The sequence below is a fragment of the Musa acuminata genome, chromosome BXJ2-6 (assembly GCF_036884655.1).
Source record: "Musa acuminata AAA Group cultivar baxijiao chromosome BXJ2-6, Cavendish_Baxijiao_AAA, whole genome shotgun sequence".
NCBI lineage: Eukaryota > Viridiplantae > Streptophyta > Magnoliopsida > Zingiberales > Musaceae > Musa > Musa acuminata.
In genome coordinates, this window is record NC_088343.1 from 41,579,812 (window position 1) to 41,606,807 (window position 26,996).

Consider the following 26,996-nt stretch of genomic DNA (forward strand, 5'->3'; position numbering starts at 1 on the left):
ATTAACGTTCATACCTCTACTAATGTGGCCTTCCGCGGCTCGGAGGTCAAGCTATGTTCAACCCCAAGAAACGGAAGCGTCGAGTGACGCGACAGCGGCAGCGGCGGAGGCGACGAGATCTTGGCGTAACGGCCCACTCCCGGCCGGAGGAGCGTGGCGTCGACTTCTTTAGCCCCACCGTCGCTAAGTACTGGCGGCAGCGCTACTCCCTCTTCTCCCGCTTCGACGACGGCATCCTCATGGACGAGGAGGGCTGGTACTCTGTCACCCCCGAGGCAATCGCCGCCGCCCACGCCGCCCGAGCCACCTCCCTCGCCGGTCGCGGTTGCCCCCTCGTCCTCGACGGCTTCGCTGGCGTCGGCGGTAACGCCATCCAGTTCGCCTCAAGGTGCGGTCTTTTGATTCGTAGCTGAAGAAAGGTGTGGCTTTCTTTGTGGTCCAAGCTTTAATAAGGGTCGGTGGCGTGCTTTTAGGGGTTGTCACGTAGTTGCGGTAGACATTGATCCGCAGAAAATTGGGTTTGCTGTCCATAACGCGAAGATTTATGGTGTGGAGGACAGAATTGATTTTGTTACTGGGGACTTCTTTCGTCTTGCGCCACGTCTAAAGGTGGGTTCTTTCCCTTGTATTCTTCTCTTTTGTTTCTCATTCGGGTGCTTTGAATGATTTTGTCGTGTGCTTGGAAAGCGAACACAAAAGGTTCTGCATCTTATCAAGTGTTACGAGTTTAGTGTAAGTTTTTGGGATTTGTGGTAACCCAATCAGATATAATAGCAGGTTCTCTATTTCGTCTGGTGTTTTAATTAATAGTTGTGCAATGTCCTTCTCTTTAAGTAGATTGCACCATATTTTGGGTTCAGTTTCACATGTCAAGCCTAATTCAACTTGCGCGTAAAAGGGGAATATTAGAGTTTAGTATTATAGATTGAGCCTTTTCCTATCTTTTCTTGGATAAGTGAAAATTTCATCATCGAGTGTTAACTCTAACAAGATCTTCAAATGCATATTTTGGACGTGATTGTTGCATTGTGTGATTTGTAATTTTGTTAGGTTGATATCTATGGGGGGCTAGTATGTGTCTGAATAAGAGCCTAGCTCCAAGAGTCAGATTACAAATTACACTTTCTCATATATTGTAAATATGTAGGATTTTCACATTTAAGATGTGGCATCATGGACACATCACTGTCTGATGGATTGTTCAATCTTCACATGGAACTATGTATCAAACATTGCACTTTAACATTGATTTATTATACTTGTGATGATTATCTTGATACATGATTATCTATCAGAGATTCAACCTACATCTGTGAATTAAATGTGGACTGAAAATTGTGGTTAGGCTGCAGCAGTTCCACCACCAATCTTGTACATGTTGGCCCTCAGTGTTGCATTTAAATATAAGAACAAATATCATCACTGAACTCTTTGGACAAGTGGTAGCACAGATTTGTTAAGAAAGACTGACAATTAAGTGCATGAATGAAGGAAAGTTAACTAAAAAAATTTGGAAGTTCATTAACGTCTAAAATTTATGAGACAGTAAGAAATGATTGCGCATAAACTAATATAATAATAGCTGCAGTTAAAAAAATCATGTAACATGGGTAAGACATGTTCAAAGAAGACCAACAATTGACTACATAAACAAGGGAAATTGAGTTGATATATTTATAAGATTTTGAATAAGGAGAGAACAAATTAAGATTTGGACATAGACTTTTGAAAAGGTGTAATGGATCCTTCACTTGGCTAAAAATATTTCCCTTAATGGAATTAAATGGTGAAAATGGCTCAGTGTATCCAAATGGACATGGCCTGGTTAGACGAGTTGGATTAGATCAGATTTGGTGTGCAGATAGGTAGAGAAAGTTCTAAGAAGATTTCAAAAACAATACAAAAAACTCTGGGTACTTACTCGTAGTTGATCTGGTGCTATTCCTAGATAGAGCTCAATAGGCAAAAGATCAATGTAGTTGATGCCTAGTGGTTGGAAAATTGCACTTGTTATTGTATTTATGGATCAATGCAGGTGCCAACTGAAATACAAATCCTAGAGTGTAGGCATGAATATTTGAGGCTGATATTCTGATTCTAACTGGAGAATGATTTCTCAAAAAACACACACCTTGCTAAAGATGCTCTTTTATTGCTATTCTGACTGTTTCAAATTTATTAGGGTGATATTCTTTTCCTTTCGCCACCTTGGGGAGGCCCATCATATAGAGACTTTCGAAGCTACACTCTTGATTTGCTGATGCCAAGAGATGGGTATGTCTCTCTTCCCTGGTTTTAGTTGAAATCTTTGTTTGTTTGCTCTCATATGTCTTCCTGAAAATTCCATGTCATGTATGCTAAATATTAACCTTTATGTAGAATAGTGGTAGTTAATTTCAACCCTGTTTTCCAGAAGTGGATCAGGCCCTTGCAGTTGTCCAAGACAAGGTTAACTCATGAGGACACCAGTAGCAATCTACTATCTTAACAATAAGAAATCATGGTAAAAATAAATAATAAGAAATCGATTTATTATTTTAGTTGATAGATGATCAAGTATGTAAGCAAAAACATCCAGGATTACATGTGATTCAGATTATTTATAAGGTATCTTCTGAAACTTTTGGTCCCTTTACAGTTCAATGAATCAAAATTATCAAATTTCAACAGGATTTTTTTGACATGCAGGAATATTTGACTACTTATACTTTGCAAAACATTGTTCCAGCTGATCATCTTTTGCAGACATGCATGTGGATGGATTGGACTATGCAGAAACATTATAGGATTTGCTATGTGTTTCTATTGCTTTAGTATTACCATGGGGCATGCTAGAACTTAGAAAGCAGAACATACATGCTTGTGGATCCATGTTTACAACATACATGTGAGAGAATGAATGGGGCAAGTAATCTATATCATTGTAATTCTGCTCTCTATCTACCCAATGACCATCACTAACAAATTCCTGATGGGTGTATCATGAAGAAATGCATTGAAAATATTATGTCAGAAGCAAACTTCTTTTCTTATGCATACTTTCTTAATTAATTTGTAAATAATTTTCATGAGTACCATTTGTTTCTGTTGGCCATGCAAACTATCAGATATGTAATTTCTTTTATATATGAATCAATTTTAATTTCCTTCTCTTTCTCCAATGGTGCAAAAGTGTCCCTTTTGACATATTAAGTTATCTAATCTTGGAATAGAACAAAAACCAACTTATCTAATATAACTATTTTGGAAATTCACCTTGTTTCTGTTCAGGAAGATATCAGAATATATTTTATTATCAGATCCATGGTGATCAAGGGGTAAAAAGTGCTTGGAAGGTATCTGTTATGCCTGACAGTATTTGACCTAAAAGATCTATGTTTTTCCATTATGTGCTATTTATATCATAGATTCTGCTGTTTAAATCTATGACATTGTTTTGGTTGTAAACTTGAGATTGATACTTATATCCTGAATATATATACCCGTAAAATACATAACTGTTAGTGAGTCATCAAATGCACTTGTTATAATAGTTCATTCAGAAAGCTTTTGCAGTTAGTTATTCTTTGTTTATAAACAGTGAAAGTTTGGTCTGGCTTTAGAAGAATCTAAAAAAATTATAATATTAGGTATTCCATCTTTCAACTTGCACAACAAATAACTCCCAATATCATTATGTTTCTGCCACGCAATGTGAACCTTAACCAAGTGGAAGAGCTTTCTTGGTTGTCCAGCCCTCCCTTAAAATTTGAGGTAAAAGTTCAAATTTTCTCGAGTTTATATTTTTTTTATTCTCATGGATATTATCCTTGTTGTGTTTAGTATGTCTAATATATTATATGAAAATTTTTATTTCGTCTTAAGGAGTTTCTTATTTAATCTTCCATGAAACCTTGACTTAAATGACTTAGTGGTAACTGGTAGACCAATTTTCATTGGAAGAAACTTGAGTGAGGGCAACAAATAGTCCTTCATGCTTGAAGAATATGAGATCACTGAGACAATTTTTGTTCTAGCTAGAAGAATAACAACATAAGCATTACTAACTGAATAATGAGTTGGTGTAATATAAACAAAAGAAGAAACTTCGGACATGATCTTCATGGACCCAGAAAACCTACATAGATCAGCAATGAAATGCAGCTTGAGTATCATGAAGAGAAGATATCTAAAATGTGTCAGTAAAATTTTTAAAGAAATTGTTTGGGACCTTGGATCTTAGATTCAGCGAAAGGGAGATCACAAATGACACTTTCAATAAGGTGAGACGGTTTTAGCAGAATGGGATGTCTGGAGGGGCATGCGATCGCGAAGCATCATTTTGCACTATGAAAACCTCACAAGCTGATTGTAGAAGTACATTATGATTTGTTGGTCAATATGTCCACCGAATTAGAAAATAACATGTTTGAAAAGGTAAGTATAACAATGATGTTGAGATAGATGTTGTGACATAAGAAAACATAAAATAGCAGATGATTGCACTAGTGAAATCTTAAAGGTGAGTTGCCAATCAAGGTGAATTTGAAAAGATTAAAGTTGTAGACTTGTCCAAAAGAGATCATCAAATGTACTGATGCTGGGGTGTGTTAAATTACATTAGAGGTGCTAGGATATGTTAATGAATGGTAAGGAGATCATAAAATAAATTGTCTGGCAACATTTCCTTTTGATAAAGGTTAAGGGTGCGAAAGATCTATATAGCTGGCTAGAAGAGCTAGAAATGATGGCTTGTTGTTATTGCTCATTGTTTATCATGTATGGGGAAGGTCGTGGCAACTGTTTATTTTGACAAACAGCTCTCGTCTAAATACCACTAGTTTTACAAAAATACTGAACCTAGTCTCATTTCAATCAGTTGATTTCTACATCATCTGTGCTACTAGATGTTGATCTGTTGATGTTTCTTGGTCTCTGCCTGTAGCACCTGCATGCTTTGAATGATTGCTCTTACACACTCTGAACCTCACCCAGGCATTTCTGCTCTGTGAACTGCTCCTAACCATCTTTCTTGATTTCACACCTAGTATTTGAAGCATGCTTACTGTTTCAAGCTTTCGTCATGCAGATAGAAGCAAATCATGTACAAACCAAAGTGAAAGCGATTACTGCCTACTTTGGTGATATTGCGGCAGGATCATCTGGATTATCGAAGATCTGTTCTGGTGTAACTTCATGAGGTAAAATATACTCTATCATACCCAATTCATTAATTTTTCTCTGGCGTAACTTCATTAGGTAAAATATACTCTAATCCTCTCATCTCTGCTCCCCTCCCTCCTTGATAATTACACACAGGTCAAAGCTTGCCTCCATGGAAAGAATACTGTCATCATCTAAACTTCTTTCCCATTTAAATTGTTGAACAGCACCTCCAAAATTTTTTCTGGTTAATAACTTGCTGCCATCAAAACCTTTCTGTCCCCAATGGTGATTTTTATTTTAATATCAAAGTCAAAACCATGCTAGAGGCTTTCCAACTGGTCCATAGAACACTTTATATCCATTGTTGGTGGTGCTGCTCCTGCTTCTGCTGTATCAATACCTTAGTATTACCCTTCTTCAAACTCCTCTACAATTGGCCCTAAAGAATGCCGAGTAGTCATCTGCAACTTTCACTATCACAGTCAATCTAACACCCAAACCAAATTCAATAAAACTTTGATGTTGATGATGTCCATAGAAAGAGGTTTCGACAACAAATTGGAAATAACCCATTGGTGGCCTTGGGTTGTGGGACCTTATTTTTGTTGAAAATTCTATCCTTGCAAAAAGGCTTCTCCCCTTATGAACAACTCCAGCTCCCTTTGGGTTGGAATCCTCCTTTCAAAGTACGGTGATCTTCATCCTTGGTTCAACTCTCCCAAACAGAATTGCTCCTGGTCTTGGAGAAACATATCTAAATTCTCTCATAGAATCAGGGGCTTTAGGAAGCTAATCGGCACATGTCCTTCCTCTTCAATTTGGGACGATCCTTGGGTCGACAGCACTCCTTTCTCTAAGTGGTCCACTCTGCTTAACATGGATGAAATGCTATACTTTTCCAATGTGTCTGATTTGATACATCAAAACTAGTGGGACTCTTAAAGACTAACATTGTTTACTCTCTATTCCACCCTTTGCTCAGTAAGAGAATTAGACACTTACACCTCAGTTGTCTCCTATAAGGATTGTTGGATATGGAGCCCAAACCATTGGACTCTTGGCCTGGTTAGGAGGCGTTATGGAAACTCTCTGTTACTCCTAATGATAAACTTTTCTTGTGAAAAAACAGTCCTGCAACAAACTCCCTGCCTCGACTATCATTTCACCTATTCTTGATAGCCAAATCAAGTGTTGTCCTGTCTACTAGTAGCTTGTGGCAAGCTTTTTTTTTTTTTGATTGCCCACAACTTGTGCCTTTCGGAACCTTCTCCTGCAAAGCATTGGCTATACCTTTAAATACATGTCTTCTGGTACCTTGGGTCTTGGCTTAGTGAGGGCAAAGAACTTGACAAACACTCGTCGAAACTACTTAATAGCTTTATAGCTTACTATGAACCTTGTGGATTAACAGAAACATGGCCAGATTTCACAACCACCATTCCAAGCCATCCAGACTAGTCCCCAAAGCACTTGCTTTTCTGAAAGATACTTCTCCATGCTCTTTGCATTACGAGGGCACAAGAGATGTGGTTGTCCTCCCACTCATGGGCAGTTCCCCCAACCCAAACTTTATTTTACATATTGATGGTTCTTACTCACATACTGACAACTTTGCAGGTTCCGGCTATCTCTTCAAATCTGCTTCCAACTCTACACTGGTGGTTGGTTTTTCCCCTTCATCTACCAAGAATGCCTCCATGGCTGAAGCTTTGGCTCTTTTGGAAGGTCTCCCGCATGTCCTGGAGCACCATTGAACTAACTTGTGCAGTCCAACTCTGAATGCCTCGTAAATTACATCAACGATGCCTCTCCCACCCCTTCGTTTTTTAGGGCCATCAACTTCAACTTCGTTTACAGATCCTCTAATATTATAGTTCATCAGCTAGCTTACTTGGGAAAACCACTGGTTGTATGGAACACGAGGTAAGTTCTTTCTCCCTCTCTCCTTTTTTGAGTAATGAAAATTATTTATTTATTTTTAAATATAGAAATAAATCAGATTGATTTTCCATTTATAGTTTTCATTTGCATATGTTAGCTGTGTATTGTCATAGCCTCTCATTATTTTGGTTTATGTGGCTTGGCCTGTGATGTTATGAATCTTTGGATATTTCTTTAAAACTTTGATAATCTTGTAGTAATTGTTTTACTTGAATTTAGGTTGTTCCACATTAGTTAACCAAAGCTACCAGAGCAGAGGAAGCATATCTTTGGCAACAAAAAAGAGTGTCGATTTTGAATTAGTAGATTTACTGCCCTTAAAAGTAAGTTTTCTTGGTTATGGTTGATGCCAACTTGGACCATGGACTCTGAGCCACATGAACTCAGGCGGCCTCTTCAGAACATCAAGAACAATGTTCATTCACCTCATTTAATGTTAGCTTTTGAGTAATTTAATATTTTGCAGAGATATCTTTTTAGCTGGAGTTAAGACTCGTTCTTTGTACGTTCCAGAACACAAATGTTATAATTATTTGGTTAAGCTGCTGTGAGCAATGGCGAAGAATACATCTCTCTACGGTTCTCTAGATTCGTGTACGTATTTGATTTTGTGTATCCCCCAATTATCGTACTGGAATCCGTAACCTTTTTAAACCTGGATAGGGAAAGGTCGGTGGTTCGACTTGCATTAGAAGTTGGGTTTGTTCCTATTTCTATTCTAGCCTGATTTAGTTCCGATTTAAACCAGTGGTCAAGACTAATACATTATTAGCGATAGCAAAAACAAGTTCTACACAAGTTGGGAACTACTCCGACCGATGCGTGTCGGTGAAGGTTGCCCACTATGTATCAGTTGCCTCGTGCGACTACAAATGAAATTATTAGCCACTTCGCTTGACTACTGTTCATCTTTGTGTGTTTCTACTCTGCTGTCGTTCGTGCAGGCTTCATTAGTTTAGGCATCAGTCACCCGAGTTCACCTCATGCCGATCAGTATTCTATCTTTATTTCTGAAACAAACTAACAGTCTAATATCTTTGATGATTTTGATGCCTAATGTATAGTTTGGTGTGTTGCTTTGCTGAAAAGTTCAGCCTGTTGAAGTGGCCTCGGTCTTAGGAGGGTCCCACATTTTTTCAATCAAAATGCGGGTAGAACGGTGGGGAAAGTACCACGGTGCCCTGTTTCGTACGCCTCGGGGCGGGGGACGGGAGGGTCGGTTTTCCCGTTCCTACAATTATAACGGCGCCTATGCATTGACCCGTCTTCGTCTCTCGTAAATTCATGGTGCCGATGGGGGTCCCACATGTCGCTTTCACAAACGGGAGGACGGTCTCCGCGCGCCACCGTCATCGACGAAAGCGTCCGATTGGAAGTCACAAGGAGGTCCCCAGGTCGGGTCCCACATGGCGAGACCGGCGCAGCACCGGCGAGTAGGAAGAGGTTGATTGCTCGGTTCCAAATCCCGATCTCTTCTTAAATGCTCGCTCTCCCTATTGTTTCCCGCCCACGACGCCCACCTTTTTTTCCCCTCTCGCCCCTCGTTCTTTTCACACCCCTCTCTCTCTCTCTCTCGAACAAAGAGAAGACGAAGACGATAATAAAAGAAACCCGGCGGGGAATGAACCCCAGGGTTCAAACCCCTTCGTTCCCTTGCGTCTATTCGTCCCCCTTCGTCGATCCCGAATCCTAGATTCCTCGGGGTGCTTGCCATGCCGGATCTCGGCAACCTCCTGCTTCCCCTCCCCGCGGCGCACCCCCCGCACCGCGGCGACCCTTCCTCCTCCTCCTCCACCTCTTCCTCCCCCCGTCACGAGATCCTAGATGCAGGGGATGCCGGCCTCGACCGCAAGTGTAGCCGCCCGTTCAAGCAGGAGCGCAAGACAGGGAAGAAGGCAGCCGATGGAAAGGCCTCGCTAGCCGATCACGTGAGCGCTTGGAGGGAGAAGAAGATGGCTGCCGGGGTTCCCGACAGGGAGTGCTTCTTGCCTTTCCTCACTAATGCTCCAAGAATGGTGATTTCTACTTTTTAGGTTATTTATATGGGATTCTTTATTCTTTATACGGAATTTGTGTACCTAGTCACATTGTAGCCAATTTTGGTTTCCACTGGCATTCATTGAGATTTAGCTCCGTGGGTTGGCTGTGAAGAACGAGTTTCAATCAGAACAGAGTATTCTTGAAAAATTATAGGAAAATTGTGTTACAAGAAATGAACATTTTACAGAGAAATCTACGAACTTGAAAAAGTCTGTATAGGCTTCTTGTTTCGATTTTTGTTTATATCATTTATGTCTTGTTAGTAATGCTCATGTATCTTACAATGAAATGTTGGATCAACTGGAATAAAACTTGATTTAATAATTGATCAAATTCAAGAAAATGGTTTATTTGGCTTCTTGAAACCATTCTTAGGCTTCTTCTCAATGGAGGTTTAGCTTTATGACCACCTTGTTACATTTTCTAGTTTTTTTTGTTCCACTTGTACGAAGTTTGAAGTTCCAATCCCTGCTTCTTTTTATGTAATAAATAATGTATGTTCTTGATCTTGTGTTCATCTTTTAGATTAATTTCATGCATGGTTTTGAAGAGAATGGTGCTTCACTGAGGCCCCATCTTGCCTATGCCTTTATGTCTAGGCTCCTAAACATCTTTGCTATCCACAATCTTTGAATGTGTGAAACCACAATCAGGGGAGAGGCGTTAATTGCAGCTTCCGTCTGCAATGTAGCATTTGAACAATTAATACACCTGAGTTATGTCCTTGACATTGCATAGATGAAATGTAAAATATGAGAAATGTCAAATATCTAGATGAGTTTACTTCTTTTTCCTACTGATCACATGTGATTCATGACATGCGAAATTCTAAAGCAACATCAACTTATCTGACAAAGGCTTTTATGACATGTTTGCAACTATACTTTTTGCATTTATCTTGCTTTGGATTTTTGAGAATAATTATCTGTCTTGATTAAAATAAAAGTGCAATCTTCTTATATCATAGAAACCCCTTTTAGGTTGATTGCCACATCTGCAATAGGTGTATCTACCCTGGAGAAGAATTGCGATGCTCAGTTCTTGGTTGTCAAGAAGCTTACCATTTGACATGTGCCAAGAAGCTGATTGGACCCTCCACTTCAAAACCTTTCAAGTGCCCTCAACATGTAAAATTTCTTAACTTGACAGGATAATACCATGTAATTCTCTTCATTTACTTGTGTAATTTGATAGCCTAAGCATGCTTTGTGTGCAAATGCAGTTTCATGGTTTCTATTTGGTTAGTAGACTTTTCGTCTTACTCTTTCTTTTTCTTCCATGCTCTGATAACTTATTGTTCAGCTAACTGCCTCAGATTGTTCCATCATTTGAGAGCTAGATAACCTTTGCTGTTCTGTTCATTATTGATTTATTGATATCAGCTTAGTTATATGCTCTCACATCTGTTATCCCTTGGACCAAAGAGGCTGCTATAAGACAAGTTCATGTATCTTTTGTCATAATGGGTTTAACACAAATTAAAGAAATGGACTGTGCATAAATAAAAAAACGGCATTCATTCATGCCAGCGGATGCATGTTATGACTTGTGGTGTGCACATTAGTATGTGCCTTGTGAATGTTCTGTTTGTTATTTGAACAATGCATGGGATATTAGTCTATGATTATAAGAAATTAGTTTTCTCAACAATTATGTATTTTGGTCTTTGCCTATATTTTTGTAGTGTGTCCTTCCCTTGACTACTTATTAGATGCAAGCTATGTTTTGTCTATGGTAAGCTGTAAGGTTCAAACCATATCTGGTTAGCAACATGGTTCCTTTTCTTGTTACTGATTTTTGATGAGAGCAAAGTAGAAATATCACTACGTAATCTAAGATCGTTCAAATTCTTTTTATTATTTCTAAACTTTTAAGTCTTTGTCTATTTCTTGTCACACCACTAACTCCAATTGATGTATTTTGTTAAATAGTATATCTCTAGGCCTTATTTAGACATATCTATATCACCTTAAGTCCTTTTTCTCATTTTATCTTCAATCAATACTATTTCTAATTGTTTACATATATAGATGTTTCTTATTTTGTATTTTTAGTAATTCCATCTAGCATCTTAATATTTTCTTATCAGCAATATTGACTTCTTGTATATGTTGTTCTCTAACTAATTTGTGTTCTGATCTGTCAAGCATGGTTAGCTTATAGTTGTCCTAAACCTTTTTTCTTAATGTTTTTTTCTTCACTTCAATTATTCCACTTATGCTGTATGAACAGTATTTCTTCCAGTCTAACCTCCCACAGAATAATAGATCCAGTAAGTTTGAAACTTTGTTTTTAAAAATTTTTTGTTCTTCTATTTTTACCTACACTTGTTTCTTCTCTTGGTCTTGTGCAGTTGCACTCTAATTCATTTTGGACTTGGTTGGAAAACTTTTAGTTTTCAAAGTCCTATCTAGACTTTGTAATTAGTTCCAATTAAACAGGCATCAATGGTAATAATATTGGTAACAAATATCTTGCACAATGGAAGCATCATTTGGGTCTATCATCAGTAAAACCAAAATGGGTGGTAGGTTGTAGATATTTAATTCTTTTGACCTATTTAATTAAATATCTTGAGCTTTATCTCAATTTTATTCTGCCATTGATGCTCGTGGAATGGGATATTACTGGTTTTCTTAAGCAAATTCTCTATTTGTTAACTAATGTTTTTATATATATGCTTGCTTAGTGGAGTCAGAAATATGATTTTCTTGAAGCATTTTTAAGCATAAGTCCTTCCTTGCACTGAAAACCATGCTTTTAGTTATAACCAATTGTTAACCTGCAATGACTTATTCATAAGTTTTAGAAAATCCTAATACAGTTTGGTGTAGAGTTTCTCAAAGTTGCCATATTGTCAGTATATGTGTGCCGAAAGCTATGAACTGAAATATACAATAGCTGCTGTTGATGGATGGTATACCTATTCTTGTTGCAATTATGTTTAAGTATATGTTTAAAATAATAATTGGTTATAAGCAATGGTTTGGACTTTATTAATATCATCCCTTTGTTTATATTTAATAATTTTCTTATCTTTATATCAAGTCTCTAGGGAGTGAAAAGTAAGAGTTAGATTTAAGTACTAGATTCATCTTCTCCTTTCCACACAGGGCTGTTTTGTTTGCAAGCAGAAAGCATATTGGCGATGTGTAAGATGCACAATGGCAGCACATACCAAGTGTGCACCATGGCCAGCAAATGTCATTTACTTCAAAAATCGACCAGGGAGAGCCATTTGCTGGAGACATTCTTCTGATTGGCGTCTTGAAAAGAAGGTCAATCTCTTCTTTTCTCACCAGAACAGATGCAATTATCTCAATAGTTCTAATTATTTTTAATTTCTCCTTTTTTGTTTCATTAGTTATTGGATGTCCAAATTCAATTGTCTTTTTTTTTTCTGAATATCATACTGTATGCTTTGTTCTGGAAAAACAAAGTGAATGGTTAACATTACATGCAAATTTATTCTGTTGTAGAATTTTCTTTCACACAAGTAAGTTCAGTATTTTTTATCATGTATTTAATCAGAAAAATATCTCTTTTGAAATATTGATTATATTTGAAATTTAAGACATTTCAGTCATTTTTTGTTGGATTTCTTTTGAGTCCAATTGGATGGTTGGCAAAGTGAAACTTTTGTTGATTATAAAATTAAATCCTTTTTTTGTGATTCATGAAGGCTTTAGGCTCCAATTCTATGTGGTCAATGACATGGAGTTTTTTTTGCCATTCTTTGTTGAGGGCAATATCACTGATAAAAATGAGAGCTACAATATCTCCTTTAATTATTATTTTATTAATTTTTCGTGGGCCTTCCTCTACCTCTTCTCATAGCATTAATCCTTAGTTTATCTTCTCTCCAATTTGGATTTATTCAAGTTTAACTCTATGCATTGTTATTTCCTTTTTGTATTTTACACTTTTTATTACTAGGCCACTTTCACTACAAAGAAAGATCTCAACTTATTATTTATTTTAAAATTTTAATATCTATTGACACAAAGTTAGGTTGCATATAATGATGAACATTGCTTACATCTCTGACATTGCCTTCTGTAGTCAGGAATGGGAGGTGGCATATCACATGCTTGGAAAATGTTTTATCTGGTGCTTTAGATTTGTTGTCTTGTTATGAATTTGCTAAGTGGGGAGCTTTTATCCGTGATTGTGTATCCAAACTATTTTTAGTTATTAGTTTAGTCGAAGGAAGCCTTTGTTGGGAAATTTGGATTTTTCTGAAGATTGAGGTTTACAATTGGTCATGATGTTGTTAGATAGGAGTATAAAGATTCATAATTATGTTGGGAAGGATGATAGGATATTGAATTAGCAAATTTTTCTATAATAGTTCCAGTGATTTCAATAGGTGCTCGGGTGCTCGCCTAGGCGCTCGGGCGAGGCGAGGCCCGAGCACCTCGCTTCATGTCCAGGCGCCTCGCTTCAAAGAGACGTCGCCTGAGCGCTCGCCCGAGCCCAGCCGTCGGGCGCTTCGAGCGAGCGCCTGGGTTAAACCAGGCGATCGAACTAGATTTTTAGGTCTGGTTAGTCTCCGGTGCTTTAGTTGGTTCAATCGAACCAATTAAATCACCGATATCAGGCTCTCTCTCGCGATTTTCCCGACTTCCCCAACCCTAACACTCACGATTTTGCTGGCGAGATTTCTTTTCTGCTGTTGCTGCTCTTTGTTGCAGTTGCCACTGTCGCTGCTCACCGCTACTGTAGTCGCTCGCCGCTCCCATTGTCGCTCGCCGCTCCCGCTGTCACCGTCGTTTGCCGCTCCCGCTCCCGCTCCAACTACGGCTATCGCCTGCTGCCGTTGCCGTTGCCTCAGCAGCCTCGGTCTTCTCACTATACTGTTAACAATATATTAACAGTATACTACTAACTGTATACTAATAATAGTATTTTTATTTATTAGATTAATAATATATTATTTTGATTTTAATGCTATTAATTTTTATTTATTTAATAGTATATTTTTTATTTTTAAAATAAAAATACTATTATGATTTATTTATTTATTGTGATTTTGTACCCGATTTTCTTAATTTAATAGCATATTTTTTTATTTAAATAATTATATTTATTAATTATATTATATATTTTTATATTTTAGCGCCTCGCTTCGCTTGGGCGAGCGCTTAGCGCCTCGGGTGTTTTTGGACCTTAACGCCTTTTGGCGCCTAGCACTTTTTAAATCACTGAATAGTTCATTTCGATGTAGTTAGGAAGTATGGATGGTTTTGATTATTCCTGAAGAGTGAGAGGGGTCTTATGGGCAAACAAGAGAATGTGGGAAGAAACTCAAGCAAATGAGCTGCTTAATTAGAGGATATTCTCATGCTTTAATATCTTGGACCATGTGTAAGTTGATAATATGGGATGCAAGTTATGCCTAACATAGTGATTGCACACTGAACCTTGGTGAATCAAGCTTGACCTTAAAAGATACAAAGATTATTCAATCCATTATTCTTAATTTAATGTATTTCATCTATCTTTTATAATCTTGTTATAGAAAATCCATTCACTTATGTTCTTTGATTTCCTTGATTCTTGAGTTTGACTAGTATGTACTTGCATTATATTGTCTTCAGATAAATGATGGCTACCATCTTCTAGGAAAAATGATTATTGTAGTTGTTTGGACAAAGCAATTGGTAGTTTAGACCAAGGCTTAAAATCTTCGATCATTATGGTATTAAGATGAGTCAATGTATTGATACGCGGTATGGGTTGACATCTCTTGGACGAAAGAAAGAGGGCGAGAGGAGGTGGAATTAATGAAAAATGACTAGGTTATGCTAGTGTTTTCAAAAGGTGCTCGAGTGAGGCGTTTCAATGAAGTATCGCTCGAGCGCATGCCTAAGCCCAGGCATTGGGCACCTCTGGTGTGTGCTCGAGCCAAATCGAGTCGACTTCGAGCTTGGGTTCGATATTGGGCGAGTAAGTTGGTTCAAATGAACTAATTAATTGCACTTATTGTAACATCCCACCCCCCAAAAAGAAACCAGCGAAGCGAAACCCTATTGCTTGTTCACCGTTGTAGCTTGGTTCGCTTCATCTGTCGTCGTCTGCAACTTCGTTTGTCGTCATCGGTTTCCACCTTTCTCCACAGCCTTTTCATCAGTTACTTCTCTATCTCCTCAGTCCTCTCTCTCATTTTGTAGGTAATAATCTTTCATCGATTAACGTGTTACACCAGCTTGAGGTGGTGCACTATTAGGACTCGGAGCTTAGACATATTAAGTTTATGTAGGTAGGAACATCAAATTGATATGAAAACACTGCTAAGAACATAACGATACATATGTTTTTTAAAATTTAATATTTGGGAGCATCTTGCTTCACTTGGGTGGGCGGGTTAACTGCCTTGAGCATTTTGGGATCTTGGCGCCTAGTACTTTTAAAAACACTGGGTTGGACACTAGCAAGAGGAGATGACAATGAGGTTGATGGAGTCATTAGTGATGTGGCTAGGAGGAAGAAGAGGGGAGGGGAGAGTGTTTGAGAGAAAAATAGTGTGCAAGAGGAGAGAAAGAAGTAAAAAGAAAAAAGTAGCTATTATAATTGTCAGTTCTTTGACAGGCTTATTGTTTGATTATATCAATTAAAATCAGATGGTATAGTCAGTAGTCAGTAAGATAACTATGTTGGATAGTAAGCTGATAGGCTATTTGACCGATGCATACCACATGGTATGTATTGATTTGAATGAAATATAGAACCATGGTTTGCATACCAGTTCATGATCCAACTGATTAATTCTGGCCCTTGTTGATTGGTATGCCTGGTTTTCTAATCCTTGGTTTAAACAATGTAAAGTTGCTCCTTGTGCTCAAAAGAGAAGCCTCTTAGTCAATTGATTTTCAATATTTTCAGGATGATTTATTTTGCATGTTGATTTGTCTATGTTGATTACTTCTTACATCTTGTGCCTTCTAAAAGGGATTCATAGGTTTATTATATAGTTCAGTACTCTCTGTTCTATGGCAGATGATGGCCTTACAATGACTTTCTTTTTGCTTGATTTGAGACTGAATTACTACTATATTCTCACTGTGAACATATCTGACCGATTTTTCATAATAATGATTAACCAAATTTTACAAACATGTAGTTGCTTCCATGTGGCTGTCATCTTCTTGTTCTCTTTCTTTCTCTTGGTTTAGGATAGTGTTTCTTTATTCTTAATATATATTGATCAGGTTGGCTGACAGGACTGATTCTTCTGAGTGGATAACAGCATGCAGATCTTATAAGTGATGTTGAGGTAATTAATTACCTTACTGGATTCCTTGCACTCTTACTCTTCTTGTTCCATGTTATTGGTCATGTTAAACTTAATAGACAATCAAGTGGGGTCTTTATGTTGTATCCATTATATTAAATAAAATCATGATATTTGTAAGTTTGCATTTATTCTTAAGTACATGAAATTGGTTTGTACATTGAGTGGTTTTTTCCCCGATTTTTCATGATCTTCAATAGGGAAGTTGATTTACCATAAGCATATTTCTCCAACTCTTGGGTTTTTTCATCAGCCCCTAGTAATTTTCTCATAACTTTGTATACAATCAAAATCTTGAAAAATATCTATTACTTACAATCTAGAATTTAAAAAAAAAAGGGAAATTGCTAAACAAAGGTCTCTGAACATATCCTCCATTTTTTGGATTACAAGGAGGAATTTTGGTTATTTAGAAATATTATTTTGCCAATAATTCATACAACTGCTAATTTACAGGAAGCATTTGTCCGCTTGCCTCTTCCATATGTTGATGAAGAGTTTAAGATGGGAACCATCTTGAAAGATGTTGTGGAGAACAAGACTGAGCCAGCTCCATATGTACATATCCGACGTAGTATCCTTTGCAAAATCCTGAATATTACTTGGGAATTCATATTCATGCTGAACGTAACATATTTTGTACCAGAAAATGTTTTAAGGAATTTTCTGCCTTTTCTTTTGGTTACATTGTATGCCATTAAGCATGGAACTTTTTAATTATTTCTGCTGTGTATCCTTAACAAGAATAGATGTTTACTTAATTAAGAAGAAGCGTGATGGTGCTGAGACTGGTGTCGGATGCAGTAACTGCGGCAGTAATTCCACATGTAAGGAGAATTGTGAATGCAGGTATTGATTTCTCTATGATTCACTCGTCTATGTCCATATTCATTTGATTGTTCTGAAATAACTGTTGATAATTGTTGAATCAGCTTATTTTCTGAATTAAATTTCTGTTTTTCCAGTTAGTTAAATTCATCATTTGTTGTCTATGTGCATGATGTTATTCAGGTTGCCGTTGTTTTCCCTCTTCAGTTAGCATTTTCTCGTTTTCTATTGAAACTCCCAATTGTTCATCGTTCAAAGTTTGCAAATGATAACTAAGATGATGTTTGATTTATTTATTGTCAATTGTAAACTTAGAAGGTATACTCGTAAATCGAGAGTCCATGTTGACCTGAATGTATACTTGTAAATTGAAATTCTATATTAGCCTAAAATAATATAGTTTACATTAACTCTATCCTTAGTGGACTTGAACCTCACCCCGCATATCCCACATGTTGAGGCTACCCAAGGGTATATTTCTCATAGGATGATACTTGGTCACTGTTCATATAATATTCATGAAAATTAATCCATTTAAGTAAAAAAATTCTTTTAAATTCTTCTAATAAAGCTATTATTGAATATAACTTATATTGTCTCTTTGCCTTCATCTTAGTGGATTTAAATGCTAACCCTTCATCAATTCAAAGGTTTACCACCCTTGAAATTCACAATGGTATATAAGCATATGATAATTGAATTATTGAGAATCTAACTTGAAATTAAAATTATATATAATAAATATAATTATGCGTTTTATGGAACCTAACTTGAACCTCAAGTCAAAACTACACAATTTTATTTCTTTTATAAAACATCAAATTATGATTCATGATTTTTAATATTGATAGTAAACTAAATAATTAATCACTTAAGTATCTCATAACACAAGCAATATAAACATTCATCATATCGGATATCGAGCATAATACAATTAATATTTTAAGCATAAGACTGTTCAAATAAATCATTGAATGTGTTCTTAGTAAAAATTTAATAGCATGACAATATTAAGCCCTCAAACATTAAGATATAACTTAGATTATTTATACATGATATGAAATTGATTACTTTGGATTTTATAACACATAAAATATTAATATTTATTATTTTATACAATAAAATTAATATTTCAAGCATAACAATTATTCATGTTACAAATATGTGTTAAAATGATTAAAGTATTAAATGTCATTGAAATCTATGTTTCCATTTCAATTAGTCAAGTTGATCATTAATCGAGAATTAGTCTAAACTCATTTTAACTTAGTCCTCTATTTTTTTATTGATACATTTATATATACTATAAACACTCTTGCGAATAAATTGAATATTGCTTATTAGTCATAATGAAGTGCTCGGTTTAATTTAGTAAATCACCTAGTTAAACAATCTCTTGGTTTAATTTAGCAAATTACCTAATTAAACAAGCTCTTGATGTCTGACTTTACTAAGTGTGAGATCACAAGAGCATGATATTTATTAATATTGCATATTAGGAAGATTTACTAAGTTAGATTTACTTAACCAACATTTAATATTCCTCAATAATTATTTATTATATTACCAACATTATTATCTATACTAATGTACCAGATTTAAGCCTACAATCCTTTTTTTTCATTATTTTTGGTACATTTTCTTAGTCATGTTCTTTATTTTCATAAATTGTGCATGTCATAAATTAATTAAAATGCATCAGGATATAAATTTAGTACCGGGTCAGGAAAGATGTGGGGATAAGGTGGATTACAAGCATGGTATGCAATTTCGAATGGTACCGCTCGGTACGGACGGTACGTACCGGTCCAACGGCATATCGGTACGCAGATCGCCCGCTACCGGACGGACAATCCAACAGTGCTACAGTAAGAGGAAAAATATTTAAAATCGCTCGGTAAGCCCTGGTGTACCCCTCGGTACGTCGGTACCATACCGTATCAAGCCAACCTTGAAACACCGGTACAGTACGGTTTTGCATACCTTGATTACAAGGATCAAACATATATATTTATGTTATTAATATTTAGTGGCCTCCAACCAAACTTTGATACCTTAGTCATTACAATGATTAATTCCGAGGAAGTATCATGTTATTCCTCTTTCTTGTTCTTCGTTATTTATTATTTACTATTTATTGTTATATTTATATTTTACGTATCCCTTATTATTATCACAATTTTCTTCTTGTATGTAGGTCTTCGTTTTCTTTTTTTATTTTTATTATATATTGCTCTCATAAAATCTTTATTTTTTCTCTTTTACTTCTACTTTCATTTTTCTTTTCCTTTATCTCTTTTTCATTTTCTTTGTTTATTTATATTTAGGTATTACTTATGTCTTTGTGTTTTCTTTTCTTTCTTTTTCTTTAACATTCTTTTTTTTTTATTTTTTTATTTTTTTCACTTTATTTACTATTAATTATAATTTGTTGTCACGGACTTTGTTTTTGCTCTTTTTTTTTCTTTCTCTTCTTTTGGAACAATAAATGCATGAAAAATCTTAAAAATAAAACCCTAATACCTTTTCTCCCAAATAACCCCATCCATCATGATTTTATTACCCTAAAAGAACCATTATATCAAACTTAACGCATGTTAAATTTGATTTGACATCATAATCATTAAAAAATAAGTGTGATACAATGTCAAGTCTTGATCCTTTCCTAAGGTAAGTTCTATATCCTTCATTCTATCTAATTTGTATTGTTGGAATCATTTAAAAGAAGGATGAGAAGCTTTATTACATGTTGAATTCTTAAAATCGACAACCGTAAACAAAGAATCCAACAATATCTAGTATCTAAATAATTAAATTTGGACTCAAAAATGGAAAAGATATAATTTGATTTACTAATCAGTCCCAGAAAATTTCACACAGATCTTAGAACCTTACCGGTCAGTTCCTGAATATTACAATCAGATCCCTAGTCTTTATAAATCAATCCTCGAATATTATAAATTAGTTATCATGATAATATAAATCATTTTCAGTTAAGCAAATCAGATTGTGATGACAACTTATAAGGACTATGCTTACTTCTACATATGAGTAAGTACAATAGAAAGCAGGATCAAATAAGAGTTACCTCACCAACAATACAATAGAAACTAGGAACAATAAGAGTTACATATGACTAAATACGATAGAAATACTCAAACTAGCAATCAAAATTAATGCAAATATCTTGTGTTCTAGGAACCCTTCAAACATTAGATAGGTTCATGCATCAATCTTAGTTTTACACCAATACCTATGACTTACGTATGCACTATGACACTAAATAATAATATTGACTCGTGGAAGATATTCACATGGATCAAAGCAACATAAGCATCCATAAATTGAAGAACAAAAGTTCGAAGATTAATATCAAAAGATAGCAATGAGAGAAAGAGAGGTCCCAATATCATAACATCTACAGAACATAGGGAAATCTAAGGATTTGGATCCTTACCTTTGTCTTTTGTAGATGATGCCTTAACATCATTCTCTATTCCTTGATAGTCATGCTCTCTACCACAGTGAAGGAGGGAATGATGGCTATAAATGAAGGGGGAGGGTTAACCCTAACTCTAGGTTCCACTTAAGCTGTTAAATTATAAAATTATCCCTAATTAAAATTAGTGTATTATAAATACTACTAGGATGAGAGGGTTTTTGGGTGGTGAAGGTTCTAAAAGAGGAAATACAAGTGATGAAATAAGCGACACGGTATGCTGCTGCTTGTGCTAGGCAAGGTCATTCACCATGAGAACCTGATTAAGGTATGATGGGTCATCATATGTATTCAACTTTCCAAGAGAAATCATGATGTAGAGAGAAGTTTATACCTGCTGAGACTGATGATGATCAGAGTTATTGTGATAAAGAAAAAGGGAGACTAGTGATGACAGAGAGTTCTGTAAAGATGTTGGTGGTCAGTAGTGTTTATACCTATGAGAGGGGCTCTTGTCAATCTCAGTTTGAAGGAAATTATCCCAAGTTCTACAGATGTGGGTGTGTGAGCAATAGGACTAGAGTGGAACTTAGTTCATCATCATCTGAGTGTACCACTGTACTATTTTGATTATATAAGAACCCTAAAAGGGTCTTACTGAAATAATTTGCATCCACTAAATATGATTTTAAATGCATCAGTATATGATAATTATTTGTGTAATGGACATTTGCTTGTGCCAGTATGGCCATGCACAGGAATCTTACATATCGCTAATTTAGTTAAAGAAATTACTTTTATCTAGGGTGGTTTTATCATCACTATAGTTACAAACATTTTCGTAAAGGGTCCTGTTTTAGATGCATAAATGCATCATCTATGAAAGATTCTATCCTGTTTTTGTTATCAGTAGTTAAATGATGCTTGACAATAACATTTGGTGGTTTTCTTCAATTGTGGGGTTCAACACTTCAAGTTTTATTGTTCAACATTATGTTACAAGATACACAATATGTTCATTATTATTTTGTCTTGGATGTTTGGCAAAATGAAGTAAAGTTTTTCCTGCATGGTTCTTTTATGTTTATGATTGCAATTCTATTTTAGATTTTTAAAAGCCTCATACAATAATCCATGTGAATGCCGTAAACAACAGGGGCCTTTCAGTGAGCTGTTCCAAGGCCTGTCGTTGTTCTGATATGTGCAGAAACAGACCCTTCCGCAAAGAGAAAAAGATTAAAGTTGTTAAGGTAAATCTTTACACAATATGTGCTAATTCCTGTGAAGCTTGGGTGTTGTCTTGTTAGTATCCATTGTCATTTAATAACCATAGTATCTTTTTGATCTGGTTTTCTGCACTCATTTCTAAGGTTCTTAATCAGGCAGTTAAGTTCTATACTTCTTATGTGCTTCTAAAGGTTTCAACCATGAAAATGATGCTTTCTTTTGTGTCACCTCTAACATTATCTTTTTTAATTCAAGATAAAACCTCCCAATAGCTATTAACTAGAAGAACTAAATAATCTTATTGAATGAAAGATTGATAACAAACCAATCATGAATCTTAAAGGCTCAGAAGAATGTCCATTATAAGGTTATCAGTGTCGAAAATCTCCTAATTTGATTCAGATTTTGATCTGGTATGGAAATCTCGATTTATTATTCAGAAAAATTCCTTTAAATTAGTAAAGATTCTTTTAGAAGAATGTCCGTTTATAGGGTTATCAGTGTCCAAAATATTCTAATTTAATTCGGATTTTGATCTAGTATGGAAATCCCTATTTGTTATTCAGAAAATTGCTTTAAATTAGTAAAGATTCTTTTAGAAGAAGACTGAATTGTCTGATGTATGTTGTCCATACCATTCATCTGTATGAGTGTGGTTGGATGCCAACAGTCCTTAGGCTGATGGCTCTTTCTTGTTTAAACATTGATTGACTCCTAAGTCTTTCTGAATTCGCGAAGATGCTCCCTAATGTGTAGAATTGGAAAGAGGTCTGTTTGAAGTTGCTCTCATGACCGGCTACACTGGACCAGCAGATGAGATGGTTCATTAGAGCTATAGTCTGTTGAGCAGATTGGGTTTGCAATCAAACACTACTTTTGTACAGAGACTCATGCATTACACATTAAAGTATCGTGCTTATGATTCCCAAAGAACTGGCCTGCAGATCAGTTTTAGGATAGAACTCTACAAGGAGCTTTCATAGTTTGTACTTATTGAAACAGAGTATCATGTAGGGAATCTACTGCATGGAATTGCTTGTCATTTAATTTTATTTGAATTACTTTGTGTAATTAATTATTTGATTTTTTTCAGACTGAATATTGTGGATGGGGAGTTGTGGCTTTGGAAGTTATGGAAAAGGGAGACTTTGTGATAGAATATATTGGAGAAGGTACATAGCGTTTTCTTCTCTTGCTTTTGATTTTTAATGCACAAATGGGTATCTATTTGTCAACTTTATTGCAATATTATATATGGAAGATAACTTTATTGATATATAATGTGTGCACAAATCGTAAGTTTCTTTTGAGAAACACATCAAAAATCTGGCTTACACTTTTCAACATGTATTTTTGTGTTATATCATATATGACTTTCATATTCTCACTTAGTCTGAATCTGATGGACAAAATTCATCAATCAAACAGATTGCAATAGGATTGGTGGATGCTTCTTTTCCCCATACTATTACATATAGGCCTTTTCTAAAATTACATGCTACCAGGTTGGTATTATTGGACACTTTTTGTGTACAATCTGATCAAGTGCTAATTTAGTTTTGTATGACTTACTCATAAATGCTAGCATCAAGACAGGTACAAAGTGCAACTAGAATGTATGTTACTGTGTCTAGAGAGAGCTGTCAGAAACCTTTTCAGTCAGCTGATTTTCACAAAAAAAAAAAAAAATCAAGTGATCTTGATTGATCCTGGTTGATTTTCACTGATTTCCATCTATTTTGGTTTGGACTCTTTCCAATTGACAGAAAGAAAAAAAAGGGGAATAAAAGACAGAGAGGAGGCCAGATTTAAGAGGCAGGGGACAAGTTGGGTGGCCAAATTGATTAACTCTGATCAGGCTCAACTGAACCAATTCTCTTGATTTGGGCTCAATCTAGGTTCATTTGGAGGCGCTCGGTGCTTACCTTCACCAAAGCACCTAGGTGAGTGCCAAAATTCCTTCTATAATGCTGGGAAAGGCACTAGTGAGAAGATACTTATTTAGCTGCTCGATAAATCAAGAGTGACTCATAAGATAATGATAATTGATCCAGCTGTTCCATAAAATTGTTATTAAGACGATGTGTATAAGTAGCTTCACTAAGCTTTGGTAGTCATGGTTTTGATAAATACATTATGCTTCTGTTTGTCATTTCTATCGATTTGTTTCCATGCATGCTACAAAAACGCTATCAAGATGATATGTACATTATCATATGTGGCCTATAAGTTTATTTTACTAAGAGTGATCTGCAATGCATTGATATATTGTTTCCTGCTGTTACTTATGGCTTTCATCAATGTCTCATTGCTTCATTAATTTTCGGTACTTTTCCTGTTGTGTCTTGATTCAGTTATTGATGATGCTTTGTGCGAACAAAGGCTGTGGGATATGAAACATCGAGGCGATCAGAACTTCTACATGTGTGAAATACATAAAGACTTCACAATTGATGCAACTTTCAAAGGGAATGCTTCTAGATTTCTAAACCACAATTGTGATCCAAATTGTAAACTAGAGAAGTGGTAGATCTCCTGAATTTCTCCTCACCAACCACTTCTTTCGCCTTACCAGTCACTACTAACTGCCCTCTATCCAGAATTTTACTTGTGTAAAATGACATTTATCTTGAAGCATGTTACTTACCTTTTGGTACAGGCAAGTCGATGGGGAGACACGTGTTGGTGTTTTTGCGTTACGTTCAGTAGACATTGGGGAGCCTTTAACGTATGATTACAGGTATGTGATAAATGATGTTTTGTTATAAAAGAGCCACCAAACATTTTATGAAGTAAATTCAAGGTGCAGTTATGGTGTAGAAAGAACGTAAGGCAATAGTAGAGAGAAAATATATTTCAGGGATAAGGGAGAAAAGATGAAGGTGCAGAGAAGCTGAGTAACCGAGAATTTTAGTTAGGGAAGAAATCTTTGCCTTTATTCATGTTACATGACAGTGGAGATCAATTTTGTCTAAAATGGTGTGTATTGATGATTATGTATGTAGTAAGTTTTTGTTTTTCAAGTCACAATCACCAACTTAGTGCCATAGCTTAGCAGTGCCACTGAATTTCCATACCTAAGCCCCCTTTTCTTCTCCAGATGTTAACCTTGCCTTCAATCAGTCTGACAGAGACCACAACTAATATGCAGATCTGGCAACCTTAGGTCATTGTCCGGTTTTGTGATACACGTGTACACATCCACGCATTTATGATATAGCAAAAAATTTGTGATGCTACTTGTTTACTGGTGATCAGTATGCATACAATTTGAAGAACTGGTATTCTCTGTAGACTTTTTGGTCTTAACTAGATTCACACTTTTGGTTCTTGACCAACTTGAATTCTGTCCTTGTATTTTAGTTTACACTTCTATGAAGTATATTTGGTTATGCGAGAGCTTTTTTTGATTGTTGAAGAGTTAACCTCTTTTGCAACTTATCTAATATTAACTTATTAATTTCAGTCATCAGTTTTATTCTGGTATTGATGTCTATTGATATGTTTCTTGGGCAAAGCCGGAGTATTTAAATGATATGAAGCAGTATTTAGGCAGCTGAGTGGCTGCTTAGTTGTAAGCTTTGGGTTGCCACCTGCAGATCCAGCAAACAATGGAGGTGGCGATGATAATGAGAATAATGTATAAAGGAATAAATATAAGGCTATACATGTTTGTGAAGTGAAAGTGACTGTAACTCTGCTGCTCACTAGTCAGGTTACTTTTGCTGCCCTGTTGCATTCAATTCACAGGTGTGAGTGGACAAAGTAGGAAAATTTGAGCATTGGAGGCTTTCTATCGGGCTCCTGGGAGCACTGGTTGAATAGATACGGACCTGTCCTGCCTTCATGAATCAATTGTCTAACCTGGCCACTCTAATGACTCACCATAAAAGCTTGGGCATGTTGGCCCACCTAAATTACTATTGCAAGGTAATTGCTATGCTAACTTGATTGTTTCTTTTCTTTTCTTTTTTATATTATATTGTACAATATAGAGGGCAAGCCTTGGTATAACAATAAAGTTTCTCTTTTGTAACTTGGGTGTTCAGGGAGTCACAATGGAAACATTCTCTATTTTGGTAGGGTATGGTTGAACACGTTGACCCTCAGATATTGCATGAGTGAGAGTCTCGTGCACTGAGTTCACCCTCTGTTATGCTGTATAATATTGTCAATTAGTTTCTTCTATTTCAGGCTATTGAATTCAATGAAGGTAAAAAATTGTTTTTCAGTTCCCCAGTTGTATTTTGCTTGTTTGTGTAATTACACATTTCCACCAAGAACCTTTGTCCCTTAAGTTTTAAAAAAGTGAATTGACAAATGTTTCTGAGTGGTTATCAGCACGTGTTGTAAGTGTTGTTTGTTAGCTTTTTTTTATGGACTATGCAGAATAGTAATTCTGAGATAGATGTTTTGTGCTTGTTTATGTAGATTTGTGCACTTTGGACCAATGGTTAAATGCCAATGTGGAGCTTCCAAATGCCAAGGATATCTGGGTAGCAAGAGAAAGTTAAACCAGATGCCATCCTCCTGGGGATGTAAAAGAAAGAGATCTATTACCCTTCATGGTGCCAAGTAAATATCATTCATTTTCAAGTACTATTTGTGATTTGTTCAATTTTTCCTAGCTTTGGGCAGCAAAATCTGGCACCCTTGCCTCCTGTGCTGCTTCTTTGTGTTTAATTTGTGTCCCACTTTTATATGCTTCTCGTGACCTGCCATCGCCTCCCATTTGACCTATTGTTGTTGTAGCATATGTTGTTACATTTCTACCCTTGTTGGTCTCGGTATAATTGTATTCGGTATAATTGTATTCAGTATGATCTGTTATATGAAATAGACATTAAACAAGTTATTGGTGTATGATTGTACTCAGTCGGATCTGTTATGTCAATATGATATCAAACTGTAGCCTCGGAAGTTGAGAAGATGATCTGATGTTTTGGACGTTCAAATGGATATTGTACTAGTTTGAACATAGTCTAGATTTATTCGGGTGCCGTAATGTCTGTCTGTAAGCACACTACTATTTTTATGATGCTATTTTATTGCAGTTCCAGTAAACTGATTAGTTGTCACCTG

The 26,996-nt window shown here is 36.0% G+C and overlaps 1 protein-coding gene across 9 annotated transcripts; it reads left to right on the top strand.

The window, feature by feature from the left end:
- Window positions 1–17: 17 nt before the first annotated feature.
- LOC103989527 (histone-lysine N-methyltransferase ASHR3-like) lies at window positions 18–26,765 on the top strand. 9 transcript variants are annotated; one of them, XM_065114466.1, is made up of 16 exons: window positions 567–609; window positions 2,183–2,274; window positions 3,271–3,335; window positions 5,069–5,180; window positions 6,763–7,068; window positions 7,306–9,101; window positions 10,107–10,253; window positions 12,240–12,404; window positions 16,376–16,402; window positions 16,877–16,994; window positions 17,170–17,269; window positions 21,844–21,937; window positions 23,008–23,086; window positions 24,269–24,440; window positions 24,574–24,654; window positions 26,346–26,765. In XM_065114466.1, exons 6-16 carry the CDS (start codon window positions 8,799–8,801, stop codon window positions 26,491–26,493), a joined length of 1,434 nt encoding a protein of 477 aa, XP_064970538.1. In that variant the 5' UTR covers window positions 567–609; window positions 2,183–2,274; window positions 3,271–3,335; window positions 5,069–5,180; window positions 6,763–7,068; window positions 7,306–8,798; the 3' UTR covers window positions 26,494–26,765. The 9 variants fall into 9 exon arrangements, 6 of the variants coding, with proteins under 6 accessions (XP_064970537.1, XP_064970538.1, XP_064970536.1 ...); XM_065114465.1 differs by lacking the exon at window positions 3,271–3,335 and having other exon boundaries at window positions 563–609; XR_010488103.1 differs by lacking the exons at window positions 567–609; window positions 2,183–2,274; window positions 3,271–3,335 and adding an exon at window positions 25,665–25,844 and having other exon boundaries at window positions 3,760–5,180; window positions 26,346–26,482.
- The last annotated feature ends 231 nt before the right edge of the window (window positions 26,766–26,996 follow it).

Bases quoted from the DNA above. Each gene is read 5' to 3' on its own strand.
- LOC103989527 (XM_065114465.1), top strand. From the start codon at position 8,799: ATGCCGGATCTCGGCAACCTCCTGCTTCCCCTCCCCGCGGCGCACCCC. The intron at 12,405-16,375 runs GTCAATCTCTTC...AGTGGATAACAG, and splicing joins ATTGGCGTCTTGAAAAGAAG to CATGCAGATCTTATAAGTGA. The intron at 24,655-26,345 runs GTATGTGATAAA...TTGTTTATGTAG, and splicing joins CCTTTAACGTATGATTACAG to ATTTGTGCACTTTGGACCAA.